The 17,761-nt window shown below is 48.6% G+C and overlaps 1 protein-coding gene and 1 long non-coding RNA gene across 4 annotated transcripts in view; one reads left to right on the forward strand and one right to left on the reverse strand.

Moving 5' to 3' along the window:
* Positions 1–3,387: 3,387 nt before the first annotated feature.
* Positions 3,388–5,637, reverse strand: NEUROG2 (neurogenin 2). Its single transcript, XM_068543330.1, has 2 exons — positions 5,574–5,637; positions 3,388–5,196 (listed from the first exon to the last, which is right to left on the reverse strand). The coding sequence occupies exon 2, from the start codon at positions 5,193–5,195 to the stop codon at positions 4,383–4,385; it is 813 nt and encodes a 270-aa protein (XP_068399431.1). The 5' UTR covers position 5,196; positions 5,574–5,637; the 3' UTR covers positions 3,388–4,382.
* Positions 5,085–17,761, forward strand: part of LOC137764307 (uncharacterized) — a 43,195-nt gene continuing 30,518 nt past the window's right edge. For all 3 annotated transcript variants that reach the window (XR_011073953.1, XR_011073952.1, XR_011073954.1), the window contains exons 1-2: positions 5,085–5,332; positions 17,607–17,753. This is a non-coding gene — a long non-coding RNA (uncharacterized lncRNA). The remainder of the gene's footprint in view (positions 5,333–17,606; positions 17,754–17,761) is intronic.

Consider the following 17,761-nt stretch of genomic DNA (forward strand, 5'->3'; position numbering starts at 1 on the left):
CACCGCCTTCCCCCTTTGGGGACATTCCTTAGGTTTAATCATTAAAGTGGATCCTTTTTTAAAAGGAGGCAGCAGCTTAACGCAGCCGTTTCTGACAATCTGCCCCACACGCTGCCAGCGAAGTGAAAGATCTGGATCGAGCTTTGTTGCTTCGCTACCAATAGCAGACTTGGGGAGACCAAGCCTCCGATTTCTGGCCACATCAAAGCAGTGATTATGCAAATACCCCCTTTTTTAAAAAAAGAATAAAATGGAGGGGGAATTATTTATCAAACAATGAACCCCCTGCCAGGGCGGGAAACAATAGATCAGACCAGATAGCCCTTCTAGCCCCAGGCTGGGGGAGCGGGAAGGGGGGTGCTGGAGCCCTCACGTTTTATTGGTCTAACCTAATTTCACTAATTCTCTTTTCACACATTTTTCTTTTGCGGATTCGGAGGCCAGGACTTTCACGCTCCCGAGAGCGCCCTGCGTTGGCGCGATTCAAGGGGCTGCCTGCTTTATTTAATTAATACATTCAAAGCTCGCCTGGGACCCGAGAGCCTGGGGGTGGGGGAAGAGACCGAGGCTGGGCGTGAGGAGGAGGCGCTTTTAACGGGTTCCAGGTGTCGAGGCCCAGAAGTCACAACCTGCCCAAGGCTGTGCGATGCAGGGGGTGCACGCGGCGGGCGGCGGCGGCGGCTCGAAAATCCCTGCCTCTGCCTCAGACTCGGCCCTGCCGCAGCCGGGCGCCCAGGCGACCCGGGCCGGAGGGTGGGCGCCGCAGAAGCGGGCCCTGGGCCTAGATGCGCTCCGCGGGTAGCAGGACCCTCGCTCCCTCCCGGCCAAGGCCGCCCGGGGCCTTCCGAAGCCCGCGCCTCCGCCGGGTCCGCAGGGCTCTGCCCGGGAGGGAGCCTACCCGGCTCCTGCCCAGGTGCTGGGGGCTCCGGGAGCCCCAGTACTCCTCTCGTCCCCGCCTCGCCTGGCGGCCCACCTCTCTGCTTCTCCGTTTTCTCCTTGTTCGCCCTCAGATGGATTTGTCTTAGATCTGGTGAAGGAAAATCAGCCCTAAGTCCTGGGCACTTCAGAACAAGTAAATACAATCAATGCCCGGAGCCTGGAGGCGCCGAAGCAGAAATCCACCCAGGCCAGGACCAACCCTCGCACCTCTCCGCGCTTAGGTAAACACGCCACCGCGCCCCTGGAGCTGGAAAGATCTGGCAGCTTTTGCGGTGTGGGACTGTCATCAGAACAACATCTTCATGGCCTTGCTTGAAACGGCTCTCAGCAGAGAGCTCCAGAAATAGAATGGCTGGGCTCAGCGGCCCACGAACCTGCTTGGTGCAGACAGACCAAGCTGGTCACAGGGCGGGAGGCGAACGGGTAAAATCGAAGAGCGACTACGTTCCCTGCCGCCGAAGCTTCGACCTGTAATTCTCATCCCTACAGGGGACGGGAGAGGACGACTGGGCCTCAACCCACAGGCTGCGGAGATTGCAGTGGGCGGGGAGGAGAACTCCCAGCGCGAAGTGAGGCAGAAAGAACATCGTTCTTAACCGCTAAAAGTGATTAGACGCCATAAAAAATAATTGCACCTATTTAGTGTCAAATAAGGTCTGCTGTAGATAGCGGAGGAAAAGGCCGAGTGTAGATCACAGATGGGAGACGGAATTCCTGCCGTATATGACGTGATGCTGGTGTGTAAGAGGACCTGCAAGCTCTTGCTGAACGGGTCTCTGGTCCTGGAGAAACTGTGCAGAGGCGGCTGCTAGATTCAACTAGGTCGCAGGTTAAGTCATTAGGTGTATTACCATTCCTCAGAACTATGACTATTGGACCCTCTCCCCATCTGTGCCTCTCCAAATAAGCTCTTAGGGTCACCACCTGTTTATAGGATCCCCGCACCAGCTGAGGTTTCCTGAGCACCTGCACCTGAAGATTTACCTCCCCAGACTTGTGTCATGAACCTGTTTCCTTGGCAGGTTTCCAAAAGAAGCCTATAATCACCATAAAAGCATCATCACCGCTAAATTAACAGTTATTTGGCATTGAAACCGTGATTTTTAAAACTCTCATACTATGATTGCTTTGCTTGCTGGCTTGGCTTTTTAAACACTAGAAACAAAGGTGAATGTACGAGAAAAATCACTTTCTCCTCATATCAGATAATCGAGTGGCTAAGAATAACACAATCTTTAAACTAGAAGGGGTTTTCCAACAGGTCTCCCTTACATCCAGAGATGAAAGCCAGACAAACCCTGGGTTGGTTCTTCCTTTTATTAAAAATGGAGTTATTGAGATATGAAACACTTAATATTTTCCATATGGATGGAGAGGAAGAGCAGTTTCAGATAGGCATCTGAGTTATCATTGCTTTATGCAGAGGAGTGGAGGATTTGGCTCAAACCAGAAGCAGATATGAAGTTCATGAGGGTGGGGGAGACAGTGAACAACCAACATTTCTTTACTGACATGATCTTTTTTTTAGCTTGTGTTGTCCTGGACACCCTTCCCTAAGGGGCTTAAACCTAGAATGTGGTCAACCTTCACTTGGTCATCTTTGACCCAAGGCCAAAGGTCGCTGATTTCTGCTTTGGAGATTGAGGTCCAAGTTACAGAGTTATGTACCCTGGAGATTAGGAAACTATTTTTGCTTTTTCTTTGAAGAAGTTGTGTGAACTACTTTAACAAAGATTGGATTGGCTAATATGAAATCAGCTTCCAATAATGAATTTATACTCAGTTACGTCACAGATGTTAGAGCTGGAAGGGGCCCTTAGAGATCCCTGTCCGATCCCTTTAGTTCACAGATGATAACTGAAGCTCAAAGAAGTGAAGTGTAAGAATCACATTTCTACATACTCCACCAAGAAATTTCAACTTCACTGTTTTTTAAAATCAAGGTTTCTGAACATTGGCACTTATCATGACTTAATTATCATTAATTGATAATTATTAATTATCAAAATAAAATTATCGTAAATGCTCCCCCCCCTTTTTTTTTTTTAACTAATCTTGTTTGCTCCGAAATTGATTTCTTAAAAACTAAGTTTTGTCTGTATTGAGAGTTACACTTTTATATCAATGTTAGTGTCTCGAATATAATTCAGCTTCTTGTGATTGCTTAGACCTTATGTGTCAGTGAAATCTCTACACAAACATTGACCAAAAAAATACAAGTACTCTACTCAATTTAATATTGGGAGAATTTCAGAAAAATGCAACTCATTCTTCTAAAAGCCACGTAAGCAGGAAAAAGTTGTAATACAACACACAAAAGCTATGAAAATTAGATATTTTATTTATAGTTTAATCACAAGAACAATTTTCTTGTTCTTCCAAGACGTAAATACGTACTAGAATAAACTCTGTAGAATATACAAAAAATACATACTTTTCTCATGAAAATTTTCTTTATAATAAATAGAAGGAAACACGTGTGTGGCTGATCCTGCTAATGCTCCGTGTCTGCTTAGGTTTTCAGCCTGTTGATTTATTTTTAATCTCTTGAAAGAATGGGGGAGTTCCTTCTCCCCTAAAAGGTCGAGATAAATAATACATGAAGCAATCCTCCCTCCTGATTTTTCCCTTTTCCTCCACATTTCTCCTTTTGATAGAGAGTTCAGCCTAAATTTCCACGCTTGCATTCAATCATTACAAAGCCTACAAATTATACAATGACTTCTAACCTGGCCCTCTAACAAAACAACTTTTCCCCCCTTATAAATCATAAGAGACAGATGGCAAAATGGAGAAGAAAAAGGAAAGAGAAGGGCGGGACAATAGGCATTGTGACGAATCTGGGAAACAGAACAAAGTGCACATCAGAGAGGGAAAGTTTGGTTTGACAGGTGAAATTCCCACAGCCCGCAGACAGCACTGGGAATAAAGCAGATGCCAGCCATTGCAAATCTGTGGATAATATTATTACCGGTAAAATCATTCAGATGCTAAGATACATTTCTTTCTACTCGACATTAACATCTCTACATAGAAGCAAAGGTGAAGAGATCACAGGAACCAGTTGCATTCCCCCTGGGAGATTCACACGCACTGCACCGAGAGAGGGGAGGAGCGTCAGTCCGCTCTGCAAACTCTTTAGACATGCCACCTTCATCTCTTCCCAGCATCTTTTTCGCTTTAAGAAGTGCCCCCCAAACCATCCTCTTTGACAATAAGCTCCATCACACCAATAAATTAGAGAGCCCGTCTGAATGAAGGAAGCCCTTCGCCAAGGAAGGCAACAAACAACCGAGGAATCATAACGGCTACACCTGCTCTGAGTAGTGAGATGGTTTCTGGGGCATGGAAAGCGGGGTCAGGAGAGGGGTGGGAGGAGGGCTTGAACGGGGACAGGAAAGGGTAGCCACTAAGGCCTGGCGTGGGTAGCAGAGATGGCGGCTCTAGATACAGTCCCTGACTATGGGCAGGTGAGGTGCGTAGCGGTGCTTGTCGGGAGGTGGGGACTGCCAATAGTCCATGTCTGAACCCGCCGGGCTGGCAGGAGATAAAGTGCAGCTGTAGGGAGAGGTGGAGTTGGAGGAGGCGGAGGAAGACGGCGCGGGGCTGTTCGTGCAGCTCCACGTGGAGGCAGGCGAAGGGCTATCTCCGCTGTTGCCCAGGGCGGCACTAGAGCCTCCGGGGCTCAGCAAGACGGCCTCGGAGAAGAGCGCCCCCGGCAGGCCGCCGCCGCCGCAGTGGTCAGCCAGGCGCAGTGTCTCGGTGAGCGCCCATATGTAGTTGTGGGCGAAACGCAGGGTCTCGATCTTGGTGAGCTTGGCGTCCTCGGGGAACGTGGGGAGCACCTCACGCAGCGCGTCCAGCGCCGCGTTGAGGTTGTGCATGCGGTTGCGCTCGCGGTTGTTGGCCTTCAATCTACGGGTCTTCTTGATGCGCTGCACCGTCTCGGCCGTCTTGGCTCCGCGAGAAACGGCCCGCGCCCTGGAGGGGCGCCGCTTGCACTCGTGCACCAGACCCAGCAGCCGCGCCGGCCGGCAGCCCTCGGCCCCTCCCGGCGAGCCAGCCCGCGCCCCGGCCCCGGCTCCGGCCCCACGCTGCCGACGCGCCCCGCCCGACGCGCCCAGCTCCTCCTCTTCCTCCTCGTCGGCGCTGGAAGATAGGGGGGTGAGAGCCGCCGAGGCGGGGGAGGCCGAGCCGAGCAGCACCAGCACGTCCTCTTCCTCCTTCAACTCCAAGGTCTCAGATTTGACGAACATCCTGGAGAGGAGAGCAGAGAGGGAGAAAGAACCGAACGAGGTGTCAGTATAGAAGCAGAGACGTGTTTTTGGTGTCACCGGGATGTACTGCTGCGCGCACCCGAGAAGACCCCCTCGGAACGGCGCCAAGGAGGAAGGTAAATTGGGGAGGAAACCCCTCCAGTGCTCCCCAAGCTCAGGAGCGCCCCTTGTTGTGACCCCGTCGCCAGCCAACTGAGTCCCGAACTCTACGGGCCGCCCTGACGGCTGTGTTCCCGCCCCGGAAAGGGCTGCGGCCCCCGTGACAAAGATTCAGCGCGAGCGAAGGGCGTTTGGGCGTGGTGGGGCGGAGGGCGGGAAACACCCTTCCAAGTTGGAAGCCGCCGCGCGGATACTTACTTGGTTCGCTCTCTAAATGTGCCTCGGCGTCGCTATTACTTTGGCGTGTGCTGCGATTCTCCGAGCAGCCCGGAGCGCAGTGCTGCCCCTTCTGCTGCCTTGGAAGCAGCGGGCCTGGCGCTACTGCGGCGCGGCTCCGCGGGGGACCTCTCCGTCGTGCGAGTTTGCCAAGAGCCCCGGCGGCCGCGGCGACCCGCCCGGGTCTCGTGTGTTGTGCTGGTGGTGCGTGTCTGTCTGTCAGTCAGTCCCCGGCCGTGCGGCTCCTGGCACGCGACTCCCAGGCACTCCAGTTAAAGCGAAGCTGCTTGTGGTTCAGTGGCTGCGTGTCTGGCACACGACTCTCCTTAAAACCCCTTATATACCACCAAGAAAACAATCAGATCTGCCCCCGGGGCCCCCATCTCCCCCCATCCGCGGCCGCCGCCGCCTCCTCCCCCTGTGCCGGCCCCCCTTCTCCCCCGCTTTTCCCTCCCCGGCTTACTCTTTTCATTGCATTATCATCATTCATTTCTTTCTCTTTCTTCACCCACTTCCCCCCTCCCCTGGCCCTGCCATCCGTCCTCCTCCTCCCATCGCCCCCGCCTCTCTTCTCCCCCTTTATCTAATCAGCATAAAATGGTTCTAAATCTCCTGCCGGAGCTCGAGGCTGCGGTCGGAGTGCTGAAGCGGTGGCGGCTGCACCGGCTCAAGCTGCGGCTGTTGTCGCCGCCGCTGCCCATTGTGATTGGTGGCTCGCGCTCGGCTGGAGCGTGCCGCTAATTTATTAATGAATGGAGGTCGCGAGGCGCAGCTGGCCAATCAGGGCGCCCGGGACTCCGGGAGGCCTGCGAGCCACGCGCACCGGAGCCCGCTCCCTTTCAGCGGCTCATTAGGGGCCGGGGGCGCCGGGGGCCGGTGGGGAGACCAAGGCGACCGCCCCCGCCCGGGTCCTTGCGGCTGCACCCCACCCCCGCCCCGACGCGCGCGCGCGCGCACCGCACCGGGCGCTGCCCGGCCTCCTAGCTCCCGGACGTCGGGATCCGAGGAATTAGTTAATGGGGGGTCAGAATCCCGGGGAAAGCAGTTAGCCCTTTGGTGCTGCCGGACGTCTCTTGGCAAAGCTTCTTAGGAGCTGTATCAAATAGTAAACTATTTAAAAACGCTTTCATTTGGTTAAAGGAGGAATGGGATATGGATGACGAGCTGTGGGCACTTGGTGGGCAAGCGTGTTTAGGTTCCAGAAGGACTGACGTGGGAGGATGAAGAGAGAGGAGATTGGAGGATTCATAGGGGCGTCTCCTGCCAGGGCAGATAGAGTAGGGGAGCAGCTGATAGGCTTTTAGGGGATGTGAGAATAAAAGCACTCACATATGAGAACGAAAAGGGACCTCCTCATTTTACGTGTGACACACTGAGGCTCCGACCACGGGTATAGGTTTTTGGTTTGCTGGGGGTGGGGGGAGTTAGGGTTAACCCCAGCTTATGGCGGGGCGGGACAGCAAACAGGCTTCCTGCGTGGAGGGCAGGGGGAAGAGCGGCCGATTCGCAGCTCCCTCGAGCGAATGGGCTGCGTTGACATCTCCATGACCTCTGCTCCGCGCTGGGGGGCGTTGTAGGGACATGGGGCCCGTCCTCCCGATTCTCCCGGCTTTTCAATAGGAAAAAAAGAGCTGGAGGGCTAGTGGACCTCGAAGGGAACTAGTTCTGAATTGCTCAACAGCCCTCCCTGCGTCCTCCTCCTCCTCCTCACGCTCACGCCCACCCTCTTGTCGAAGTGGCTGACTTCTTAGAACCAGAGCCCCCAGAAGTGTGTGCTGGGCCGAGTGTTAGATGGTGCATGAGTAGCGGGGATGGATCTGGACTCCAGTCGATTGGAGAGGAGTCCCTTTTGCAGATTTAAGTTTCAGCAAGGCACAGTTGGAATGTTAGGATTTGAAAAGTGGCTGGAGCAAAAGGATATTGTCTGTGGTCTCTGTCTCATTCGAATTGTAGGAATTGGAAACAAGTTGTATTTCAGAGAAGAGGATGATGAAAGTGTTTTGGAGTGGTTTCAATTTGCTTAATGTTTCCTGCAGGGAGATCATGAGCCGGCCTGGAAGGCACAAAGTAAAGAAAATGAAAATTAGAATCCCATGAAAGAGACTGTTATCCGCTGCAGCTACCCAACCTCCAGACTTCCTTCTGTCCTGAATTTATTTGAAAGCTGCCACGATTTTCACCTTGCTGGTTGATATTTGTGCTTTGCGTCTCCTCCACTTTAAAAACAAACTCCCTAGATTTAAAAGAATTATTTCCCCAGTTCCCTCCTCAATCCTTTTAGAACAGATTAATTTCGTAAGGCAGAAATGCAGATATTAAAAAAGAAAGAAGAGAAATGTTCAGTGTCTCCAGAATACAGCATTTGCCTCTCTCACACTTCTTTGGGTCTCTGTCTCTGTATCATGAACCTGCAGAATAAGAACTTCGTAAAAGTTTGACCAAGCGAAAGATGTGTCAGTAGTGAAAAATAGCAGAAGTGCTTACCATGGTTGCATGCACACATTAGCATTATTTTATGGGTGATGATCACTGATACCAAACAAGTAAATACTCTTTACAGCCCTCCTAAAAGAAAACCCTCTAATGTCTTGGCTAGCCAAGGTAAAAAATTGAAGGGACACATGGGAGTGGATGCAGGATTTTTGTGTTAATTTTAAAAGAAACAGAGGATGAGAAAGCTAGGTTCTGAGGAAATGATCAGACTGCTAAAAACAAATACTGGAATGATGGGAGATATTATGCAGTGTCAATCTTTAGATATCTACGTCTCATGGAAGGAGTTGCCTGCAAAGAAAGACAAACCAATAGATTAATGTAATAGAAACAACAGAAAGTTTACTTTAGCATCATAGAAACATGCTTCTTTGGACAGGTCTTAAATTTTTGGTTAAGCTAGGAAGTACTGGGTTGATTTTATGATAAAATATATTGGGGGGGAAGAATAGAATCAGAATCCAGTTAAGTGGAGGCTTACAGGAAGACCTGATTAGCTTTTATAACTCCAAACAAACACTGAGATCAAGCTGGTTCTAATGGTTAGGGCTACTGAAAAACACAATGGATTTCTTTTTTTTTCTTAATGAATTATTTGGCTGCATCAGGTCTTAGCTGTGGCACCCGGGCTCTTCGTTGTGGTGCAAGGGCTTCTCTCTAGTTGAAGAAGCTTCAACTAGAAGTTTCTCTCTAGCTCTAGGCTCCAGAGCGCTCGGGCTTAGTTGCCCCGCAGCATGTGGGATCCTAGTTCCCCGACCAGGGATCGAACCTGTGTCCTCCCCATTGGAAGGCGGATTCTTAACCACTGGACCACCAGAGCAACCCCACAATGGCTTTCTTTAGTTGATTTGGTTAACAGTATTTGGATATCTGACCCCCCAGTTTTTATGTTCTCCCAAGACTTTATGTTTTTATGGTGCGCAGGAACGGTGAATGCTTTGCTTTGTCAAAATCCAAACTTTATTGTCTGTGAGAAATTAATAGTGCATATTTAAGTGTATCCTGTACAGATATGTAGTAACAGTAAAATATTATTAGGATGAATTGCACATTTCTGATTCTGGAAATTTCCAGGAAAGGAAATTATTTTCAAAAAGAAAAAGTGGACTTCCCTGGTGGCGCGGTGGTTAAGAATCCGCCCACCAACGCGGAGGACATGGGTTCGAGCCCTGGTCCGGGAAGATTCCACATGCTGCGGAGCAACTAAGCCCATGCGCCACAACTACTGAGCCTGCGCTCTAGAGCCCGCGAGGGGGAACCCCGTGCCACAACTACTGAAGACCGTTCGCCTAGAGCCTGTGCTCCACAACAAGAGAAGCCACCACAATGAGAAGCCCGCACACCTCAAAGAAAAGTAGCCCCCTCTCGACGCAACTAGAGAAAAGCCCGCGCGCAGCAACGAAGACCCAATGCAGCCAAAAATAAATAAATAAATTTATTTTTAAAAAAAAAGAAAAAGAAAAAGTATGCCAAGAAACTAATATATTGTGTACATATTCACATGACATAAATCAGTCTCTAATCTATGTAAATCGAAAGATATCAGGGAGTTTATATAACTTTATTTTTAAAATAAGGGCTTCTTTGGGTATATGCAGTGGGGTGTGTTAGATCACTGTGCAAAAAGTACAGGCGTTTAAAAAAAAAGTCACCCTCTATATTATCATGGAATTTTAAGAATTTTGGTTGTGTGTTTCCATTGTAGCCTTCAAGAGAAACATCACTCTTGATAATATTTCTGGAAATATTTCCCACCATGAAGAGTATTGTTTTTTAAAAGAACACCAAGAACAATTAAGTTACGAGTGCAATCCAGAAATCAGCCGTTCACACTCAGTTGCAAAATTTTATATGTTCAGCATTTTGCTCCGTTTTGCTGAAAGAAGGCAATTTCGATTTGTACTCAGATTTGCAAAGACGTGACCAAAGCCAAATATCCTTAGCTGGACTCTTCTTACACTCTTTTAACTTAAATAAATTCAAGAGGCACTTGTGTGGTCTAAAAGATTGTCCAGATGAAACGAGGCTGAAATGTTATGCGAAGGGGGAGGGGAGCGCGTGAATAGTGTCAGGGAGTTTGGTGACCGAGAGCTGCTCCTGTCCATTGCGTGAACTGTCCTAAAGGGTCAAGCTGTTCATCTTCAGCCCCTCTTTCAGTGTGCAGTCCTACTTTAAGGGAACAAAAGCTCAAAGCAGGCAGTTATCAAGAAATGGGAGCCCAATGATTTAAACTCATCCCCAAGCCTTAAAAAGAAAGGGGGCCCGAGTGCGTGTAGGGAGAGAAAAGTGACGTAAGGGGAGGGGGGAAGGGGGTGGAGACCTTTAGAAAGTCTTTGTTGTTTTTAAGAAGTTTGAACTTTGAGACGACCCAAAAGCCCCAAAGTTTAGGGTAGGTGTTGCTGTGGAGCCACAGGCCACATCCCCTCCACGCTTCGACCTCACAAGTGGCCAGAGAGGACAAATGGTCCCCACGCCATACTCTTGCTGTTGCAGGTGAGTGGGGCGAGGGCGGCGGCAGAAAAGGGCTCCTTTCCCAGAGCGTTGCAGGAAGAAACCGCCCAGCAAGCCTGTCCCCCAATTCACAGTAAACCGCCCTGCCTGCAGGGGAAGGGAGGGTCTCTGCTCTGCTAAAAGGACCGGATGACGTATCTGCCAAGGGTGGCTTTGTAGCCTAAATCCTAATCTGCCTGGTGAGCTCTCAGAAAGGCGGAAAGAGGGAGAGAAAAAGTTAGCCAGTCCTGAAGAGCTTTAGTTCTTCGCCGCGGACTAGAAACACAGTTTCCAGCGCCGAGGAGGCCCGAGTGGGAAAGATCCTCTCCCCCGCCCCCCCAACCCCAGCAGAGGACTCCTCACCCTGTCAGAGTTCATTACCGGTGATGGTGAGTGCTTGGGAGCCAGAGTGAGCTCGGAATTTTTGGCAGTCCCCTTCTGGGGAGCCAAGGAAGCCAAGAGCAATAACAATGTAAACTCACGCCCCACCTTCTTACTGGACCCCTGTGCGGATTTCTCAGTCTCATCCTCGATTTTCCCTCGGATCCTGTCGGGGAGGATTTGTCAATCTAGTCCTGCAGAGGTCTGAGCTAGGATGCTGCGCTGTCATGTCAGCGCGCCAGCCCCTCCCCCTTCCGTATTTGGGGAGAGGCGGGAGAATCTACAAGAGGAGAAGCGAGGCAGAGAAGATCGTAACCCCTCCCCCGGGACCCCCATTCCGAGACCCTTGCCCTAAACCCGCATAACGTGCTTTGGTGCCTCAAGTCAAACATTCAGGAAATCCAGCTTGAGGCACAGGTCTTCTTGATGGCGGCGAAATCCGCCCGGCAGGTGCCGAAAGTCTCCCTTCCTTCTGCGTCGACTCTACCCTCTCCCCACCCGCTCCGGAAAGGCAGCGCCCGGCAGGCCTCTCTTCGCTTCTTACGCGACCCGCTGCCCAAGCACCCCTCTTCTTTCCCACGAAGGAAAGAAATCACTGTAGGAGATTTTGCCAATCTCCGCCAGCTTTCTGATTGTTTTCCTCAGGTAAGGGGAAAAGAACAGCCGGCGCGTGAATGGGGGGCTGGGGGCCCACTAGGGAGAGAAGCCCCCCCACCCCTCTGTGCCTGCAAAAAGGGACATTGGCTATCCAGGGGAAAGTGCAAGAAAGAGAGCGCTAATCGCTGAACCAGGAGACAAACACGATTACCAGCTCCGAGCCTTGAGTCAGAAAGTCTCATAGACTTTAAGATGTTAATCCCCAGCATAATCCTTCCTTTGGCGTGTAGGAATAGTGCAGCCACAAGAGTTGTTTTGTTATTTATATTGGCGTTTAATAAAACTCAGCCAGTGGTGAATGGGCTGCCCACTCTCCAATGGTAATTAATTCCCTATTTCAGTGACCCAATTGTCCTGGGACAGAGCGGTGGGCCCGTCCCGGTGCCCCGGTCCCTCTTTGTGCGGATACACGGCCCTCGTGCTTCAACAGCTATGGAAACTCATTCTTTTGATGTCATTCAAGGAGTTTTCCTTGGGCATCTTCTAAACTTCAAGGACCCTTTTCTTTCTCCGTTTCATGAAAAGCAGTGCGAGCTTGACCACCTCTGTAGAATTTAATGATTTGGTGAAAGAACTCTTTGGGGTTTGTGTAAGGAGTTAGACAGAGAGAAAGGAAATTTGGCAGCCTGCTTCCTTGCACGGACAGTCCCGAACCTGGAAAACACAAAACTTATTCAAAGCAATGGATAAAGATCTGAAAGCCGATTTTCCCTCTCCTCTCCCCACTAAGGAAAAACATAACCTCACAGAATTCTCTTCTGGAAATTATTGTTTGTTGATGATATAAGTTAAAAGGGTGAGGTGGGGTAAATAAGTTCGAATCTTTAGCAGAGAAAGTTCTTAAATCTGTTCCTTTGGGAAATAGGATATCATCCTTCTACGTTAACGCATTGATTCAATCATCTCTCCCCTTTACCTTCAAAATGTACTTAATGAGCACCCAGTGTGTGCCAAGCACTGTACCAGCCCCTGGGAACAATGCCATGCACAAGACAGACACCATTCCCACCCCCATAGAGCTTACATTCAAATAAGGAGACAGAAAAATGAGAAAGTTACATGCCAGAAAACCGTGTGTCGGGAGAGGGCGAGGCTACCTTTTCTCTTCACGGATCCAAAAGGATACTTTAGGACACAAACCATTCGGGGTCAACCCGCGTAGCTGATTTATTCATTTTTTCATTCCCCCCGAATATTTCTGCAAGCGCCTGCTGTGTGCCGGGCGCCGTGCAAGGCGCGGAGTACGCACCGCGAGCGAACCGGGCAGCTGCGGCCTGCTGGTCGTTGGTCCCGCCCGCGCGACGACGCAGTCGCCGGTGTTACACTCCGCGGAGCCGCCGGGGCTCCAGGCCGGGAGGGGGCGGCCGCGGCGCGCCCAGCAGCTCTCAATGCACAAGTAGCTCTTCTATGTCTTTATACGCACTTCCAAAAAAACTTCGCAAGTCACAGAAACAATTCAGAATTCAACTAAGAAAATACAGAGTGAACCATATGGCCTGGGTGGCTCGAGTCGGCTGCATTTTACTCCAGACAAAGAAGGGATTGAGAGTTGAAGGAAAGGAGAAAAAACCCAACTTTCCGGCTGATGAAGCTGTTGTCTGGAGGCAATGATCCCAAATCTGAAGGCTTTATTCCGGCTCCGACGGAGACGTGATATGTCATATGATTAGCATCTTTCATATTTACAAGAGTGGTATGGGCTGCCAGTCTTGAGAGAAAGGCGAGAGAAAGAAGGGGGCATATGCTGAAATGGATTTAGCATTTGAAAGAGAGAAAGGAGATCGGATAAATACACTTAAACGAGGATTTCGTTTTACTCCTGTTGAGTTCTAATGGATTGTTGATTGAGATTGTAGGGGCCTAGAACCGAGGTGTCAGCAGTAATTTAAAGAAGGCATTCAGCCTTCCAGCGCCTCTTTTCTCCATTTCCCCCTCTCACCCCTCCCACCCTCTCTCATTTACGCCTTCAAGCAGTACGGGGGCGGAGAAGGCTTTTAAAACAAAACACAAAACAAGGTCTTATGCTCGGGCGATAGCCGAGGGAGCCGGAGCGAGGATGGGTTTGGAGCAGGCGCCCGTACAGCCCGCGGCGGCCCGGGATCACGCGCCCTTCCTGTCGCACCTGAGCGTTTTCAGGTCTCGCATAAGGTCCGGGGCGGCTGGGCGCGCGGCGAGGTCCTGGCGCCCTCTGGCGGGGTCCGCGGACAAGCCCCCTGCCCGGCCCGCTGGCCGCAGACACCGCGTTGGGCTGGGCGTCGCTTCGCAGTCCCTCCCGGGACCGGCTCTGGGGCCTTCCCCTGCGGCTCGGGTTTCGAACGCAGGTACGCGGCCACCTGTAACCTTCAGGCTCAAAAGCGTCGGTGGTGTGCGCCTCGGAGCCGAAATAAACTGACCTATAAGACACCTCCTCCAGTGGTTCTGATGGCTGCCAAGTTTGAGAACGAGCGGGCCTCGGTCCCAAGACTGTTGTTTTGAGGAGTTAGCTATTCAGCCGCTAAAAGCGACGCCAAGACTCAATAGTTTGGGGGCAAGACTTAGACTCCAGACTGTTAAAAGGACCTCATATGCACTTAGCGGGTATATACTATGTCAGTACAGATCTGTGATTCTCCTCACACCCAGAGCCACTTCCAGATTCATTCTCCAGAGGGCTTGTCGCTCCCCTGGTATTTTTTATTCTCTTCCGAATTGGTGCTTAACGCTCATTTTAGCTAGATGTCATGCGTGTAAAATGTTGGGGGAGGAGTCTAAGAGGCTCAAGGTGCCAGTCGCCTTAGGCCTCATCCCCTGGGTCCAGACGCCCGAATTCCTATTTCCGCTCTGCTTCCTCTCTTTCTTGCTTAAATTTGCTTGTCCTTAACTTTGTCAGGCAAATTGTGCTTTCCCAAGTGTCAAAGGCAACCTAAGGACGTGTTATTTTAGCACTTTACCTGTGAATCTTTTAAGCTGTCCACATTTACCAACAGTAGAGACTAACTAATAATAAATATAATACTGCCACAGTAACAAAATGTCGTGCAGACTTTAAAATCATATTTTTGATGGATATTTAATTTTTTTCAAATTTGATATAATGCTGAGTATGACCCCAATATGTAGATGATTTATATCTCTGAATGATTGGAGGGAAATACAAACACATACATCCAGGAGAGAAAAATATTCATAGTACTTATCTTTTTGTTATTGGTAATTTAAATTTTCTTTTTTGTGTTTTCCAAGTAAATTTTGGAACATTTATAGTCAGAAATTGTTATTTAAAAAAAAACAACAACAACAGTGGCCTTCTGGAAATGCCTCTGTCTTTTTTAGTCTTCATTAAAGATTGGGAGTAAATTTCAGATCAGAGATGTCTGAAGTGGGGTGAGTTATATCATAAACCTTGCTCACAGTTAAAATTAAGTCCCCAGGATCTCGACCATTTGTGTTGACATGGGATACTATAACTTAAAAACAAACATTTAACTATAATGGAAACGTTGTAAAGAAGAGAAACATTCAGTGCTAATTTTTAAATTTAATTTTTGTCAAATCACAATTCCTGGGGTTGGACAGAGAAAGGAAAGCTCCTCAGTGCTATTATTTTCTCTTTTCTGGGTAAATCACATCTAATTTTCCCGGAGATGTGAGATCACATCCCAGGGACTGGATGGATTTTTTTTTTTTTAATTTATTTATTTTTGGCTGTGTTGGATCTTCGTTTCTGTGCGAGGGCTTTCTCTAGTTGCGGCGAGCGGGGGCCACTCTTCATCGCGGTGCGCGGGCCTCTCACTATCGCGGCCTCTCTTGTTGCGGAGCACAGGCTCCAGACGTGCAGGCTCAGTAGTTGTGGCTCACGGGCTTAGTTGCTCCGCGGCATGTGGGATCTTCCCAAACCAGGACTCGAACCTGTGTCCCCTGCATTGGCAGGCAGATTGTCAACCACTGCACCACCAGGGAAGCCCCTTTTTAAAAAATATTTATTTATTTATTTATTTTATTTTTGTCTGCGTTGGGTCTTCATTGCTGCGTACTGGCTTTTCTCTAGTTGTGGTGAGAGGGGGCTACTCTTCGTTGCGGTGCGCGGGCTTCTCATTGCGGTGGCTTCTCTTGTTGCGGAGCACGGGCTCTAGGCGTGCGGGCTTCATCAGTTGTGGCGCACGGGCTCAGTAGTTGTGGCGCACAGGTTTAGTTGCTCCGCGGCATGTGGGATCTTCCCGGACCAGGGCTCGAACCTGTGTCCTCTGCATCGGCAGGTGGATTCTTAACCACTGCGCCACCAGGGAAGCCCGACTTGATGGATTTTTGAAGAAAGATTTTTTACCAGTGTCTCAAGGTAATATATTCCCTTATTTAATAATATTTGGTAACAGAAAATTATTTATGTCTAATCTTTCTTAAATGCGTTTCTTGACCACTCCTCAGTAGTGATTACAAACTTTCCTCCTCTGTCATTCTGTGCTTGAAAATATAGCATCCGATGCTTCTCTTTTAAAAATAATCAGGATCCAGAAAATGTTTAGTTCTGAGTTTTGCTTTCCTATGCTTTTAGACTTTTGGCTTTCTCTGTTGACAGAAGCCAACTTTACACTGAAGGAGGCTACTGTGGGTTTCTGTTTAACTCTGCATTTTTATAGCACCAATCACCACACTGAAACTATGTTGTATTATTGTCAGTGCATGAGACAGCAGGACTCAGAATAAGAGAAAGGAAAAGATTTACAAGAGGATAATGGCATTCTTCTAAGCAAATTCTTTTTTTCTCCAGGACTTTTATTTTTGAGGATTTGAGAGTTCATTTTCTCTTGAAGGAAAAGAAAGAATAACCTCACAATGCAATATTGTACAGAAAAATCAATATATTTTCATGGTAAATGTTTACTAAGAAATTCTGAAAACATAAAACAGGCTAGAATTAAAAACTAAAACTTCATGTCAATATTAACCCAAATTTGAACTCCTGTTAATGCCTTAAATAGAACATAGCTTTTCCCTTCCTTTTTAAAAATTTCCCAGCTGTGGAGAATCTAATGTGCCACTAAAAATGAGAGGAAAGTACAGTTTTATTATTTTCATGAGTCTAGTGACCTCTACTCTTATACTACAAATTATTTGAGTTACACTGGATTTGAGACCAACACTGTTTCTCAGAAAATGAGTCATTGGAGGTTTAAGGAATTTTTTGGGGCTTTGTGCATTGTTCCTTAGGGTAAATTGCTGGCCACTCCCAAAGAATCACATGGTATTCTGGTTTTTTGCTCTGAATCTTCCTTTGGTCCTCAGTCTCATGAAATTGGCATCAACAGTGCTTACTTTTCCCCGAGCTGATGCTTGGAAACAATTCCTTTGTTCAGAATAAGCTGATTATGAAGTAGCGTCTTATGAAAATAGCAGCCTTTTCCTTTCCTCTTATCCCAAAAGCTCAAAGTGTTTTCCTTTTCCGCACAAAATAGGGATGAAATAAAATATACCACACAGAATTTTAAAATAATAGATAAAAACATATGCATACAGTCCAATAAGAAGTCAGTAATACATTCCTTTGTTCCCAGCATTTGGCCAAGAAAGAATACCTTGATGGTGATTTCAGTCATAATTGCGGGCAACTGGAAATTCTAACTCAATATTTAAGAAGAAATAAATCTGCATCTATAGAACACAGAGTGAATATAATCATTGTAGGGGAGCTAAGTCAGAATTTAGGTCAACAAGGCATTCATAGGAATGAGGACCATCACTTTTTTCACTTCCTCCTCTTAATTAATTAATATTGATTGGATGGTACATAGTTCATGGCTGTGCTAAGGCTGAGCAGATGAATATCAGCGGTCTTGACAAAACTGTCTTTTTTTTTTTTTTTTGTCCGCACCGCCCGGCTTGCAGGATCTTAGTTCCCTGGCAGTTAAAGCACCGAGTCCTAACCACTGGACCACCAGGGAATTCCCAAAACTGTCTTCTGCAGGAAGGATTTCTTTTGCAGTTTTTCCTTCATTTAGTCTTTCCCTATATTTTTAGGTTGCAGTGAGTGGCCAAGGAGGCAGCGTTTTCTGGAGTGCTTTCTCATAGGCTTATCTGTGGCTGATACCTGATGAAAACTGAGGAAATAGGAACTACCTCTTGTGGAGGGGAAGCAGACCTACAGTGGGCCAGGCCCTGTACCAGGTAGGAAT

Source organism: Eschrichtius robustus, chromosome 4 (assembly GCF_028021215.1).
Source record: "Eschrichtius robustus isolate mEscRob2 chromosome 4, mEscRob2.pri, whole genome shotgun sequence".
NCBI lineage: Eukaryota > Metazoa > Chordata > Mammalia > Artiodactyla > Eschrichtiidae > Eschrichtius > Eschrichtius robustus.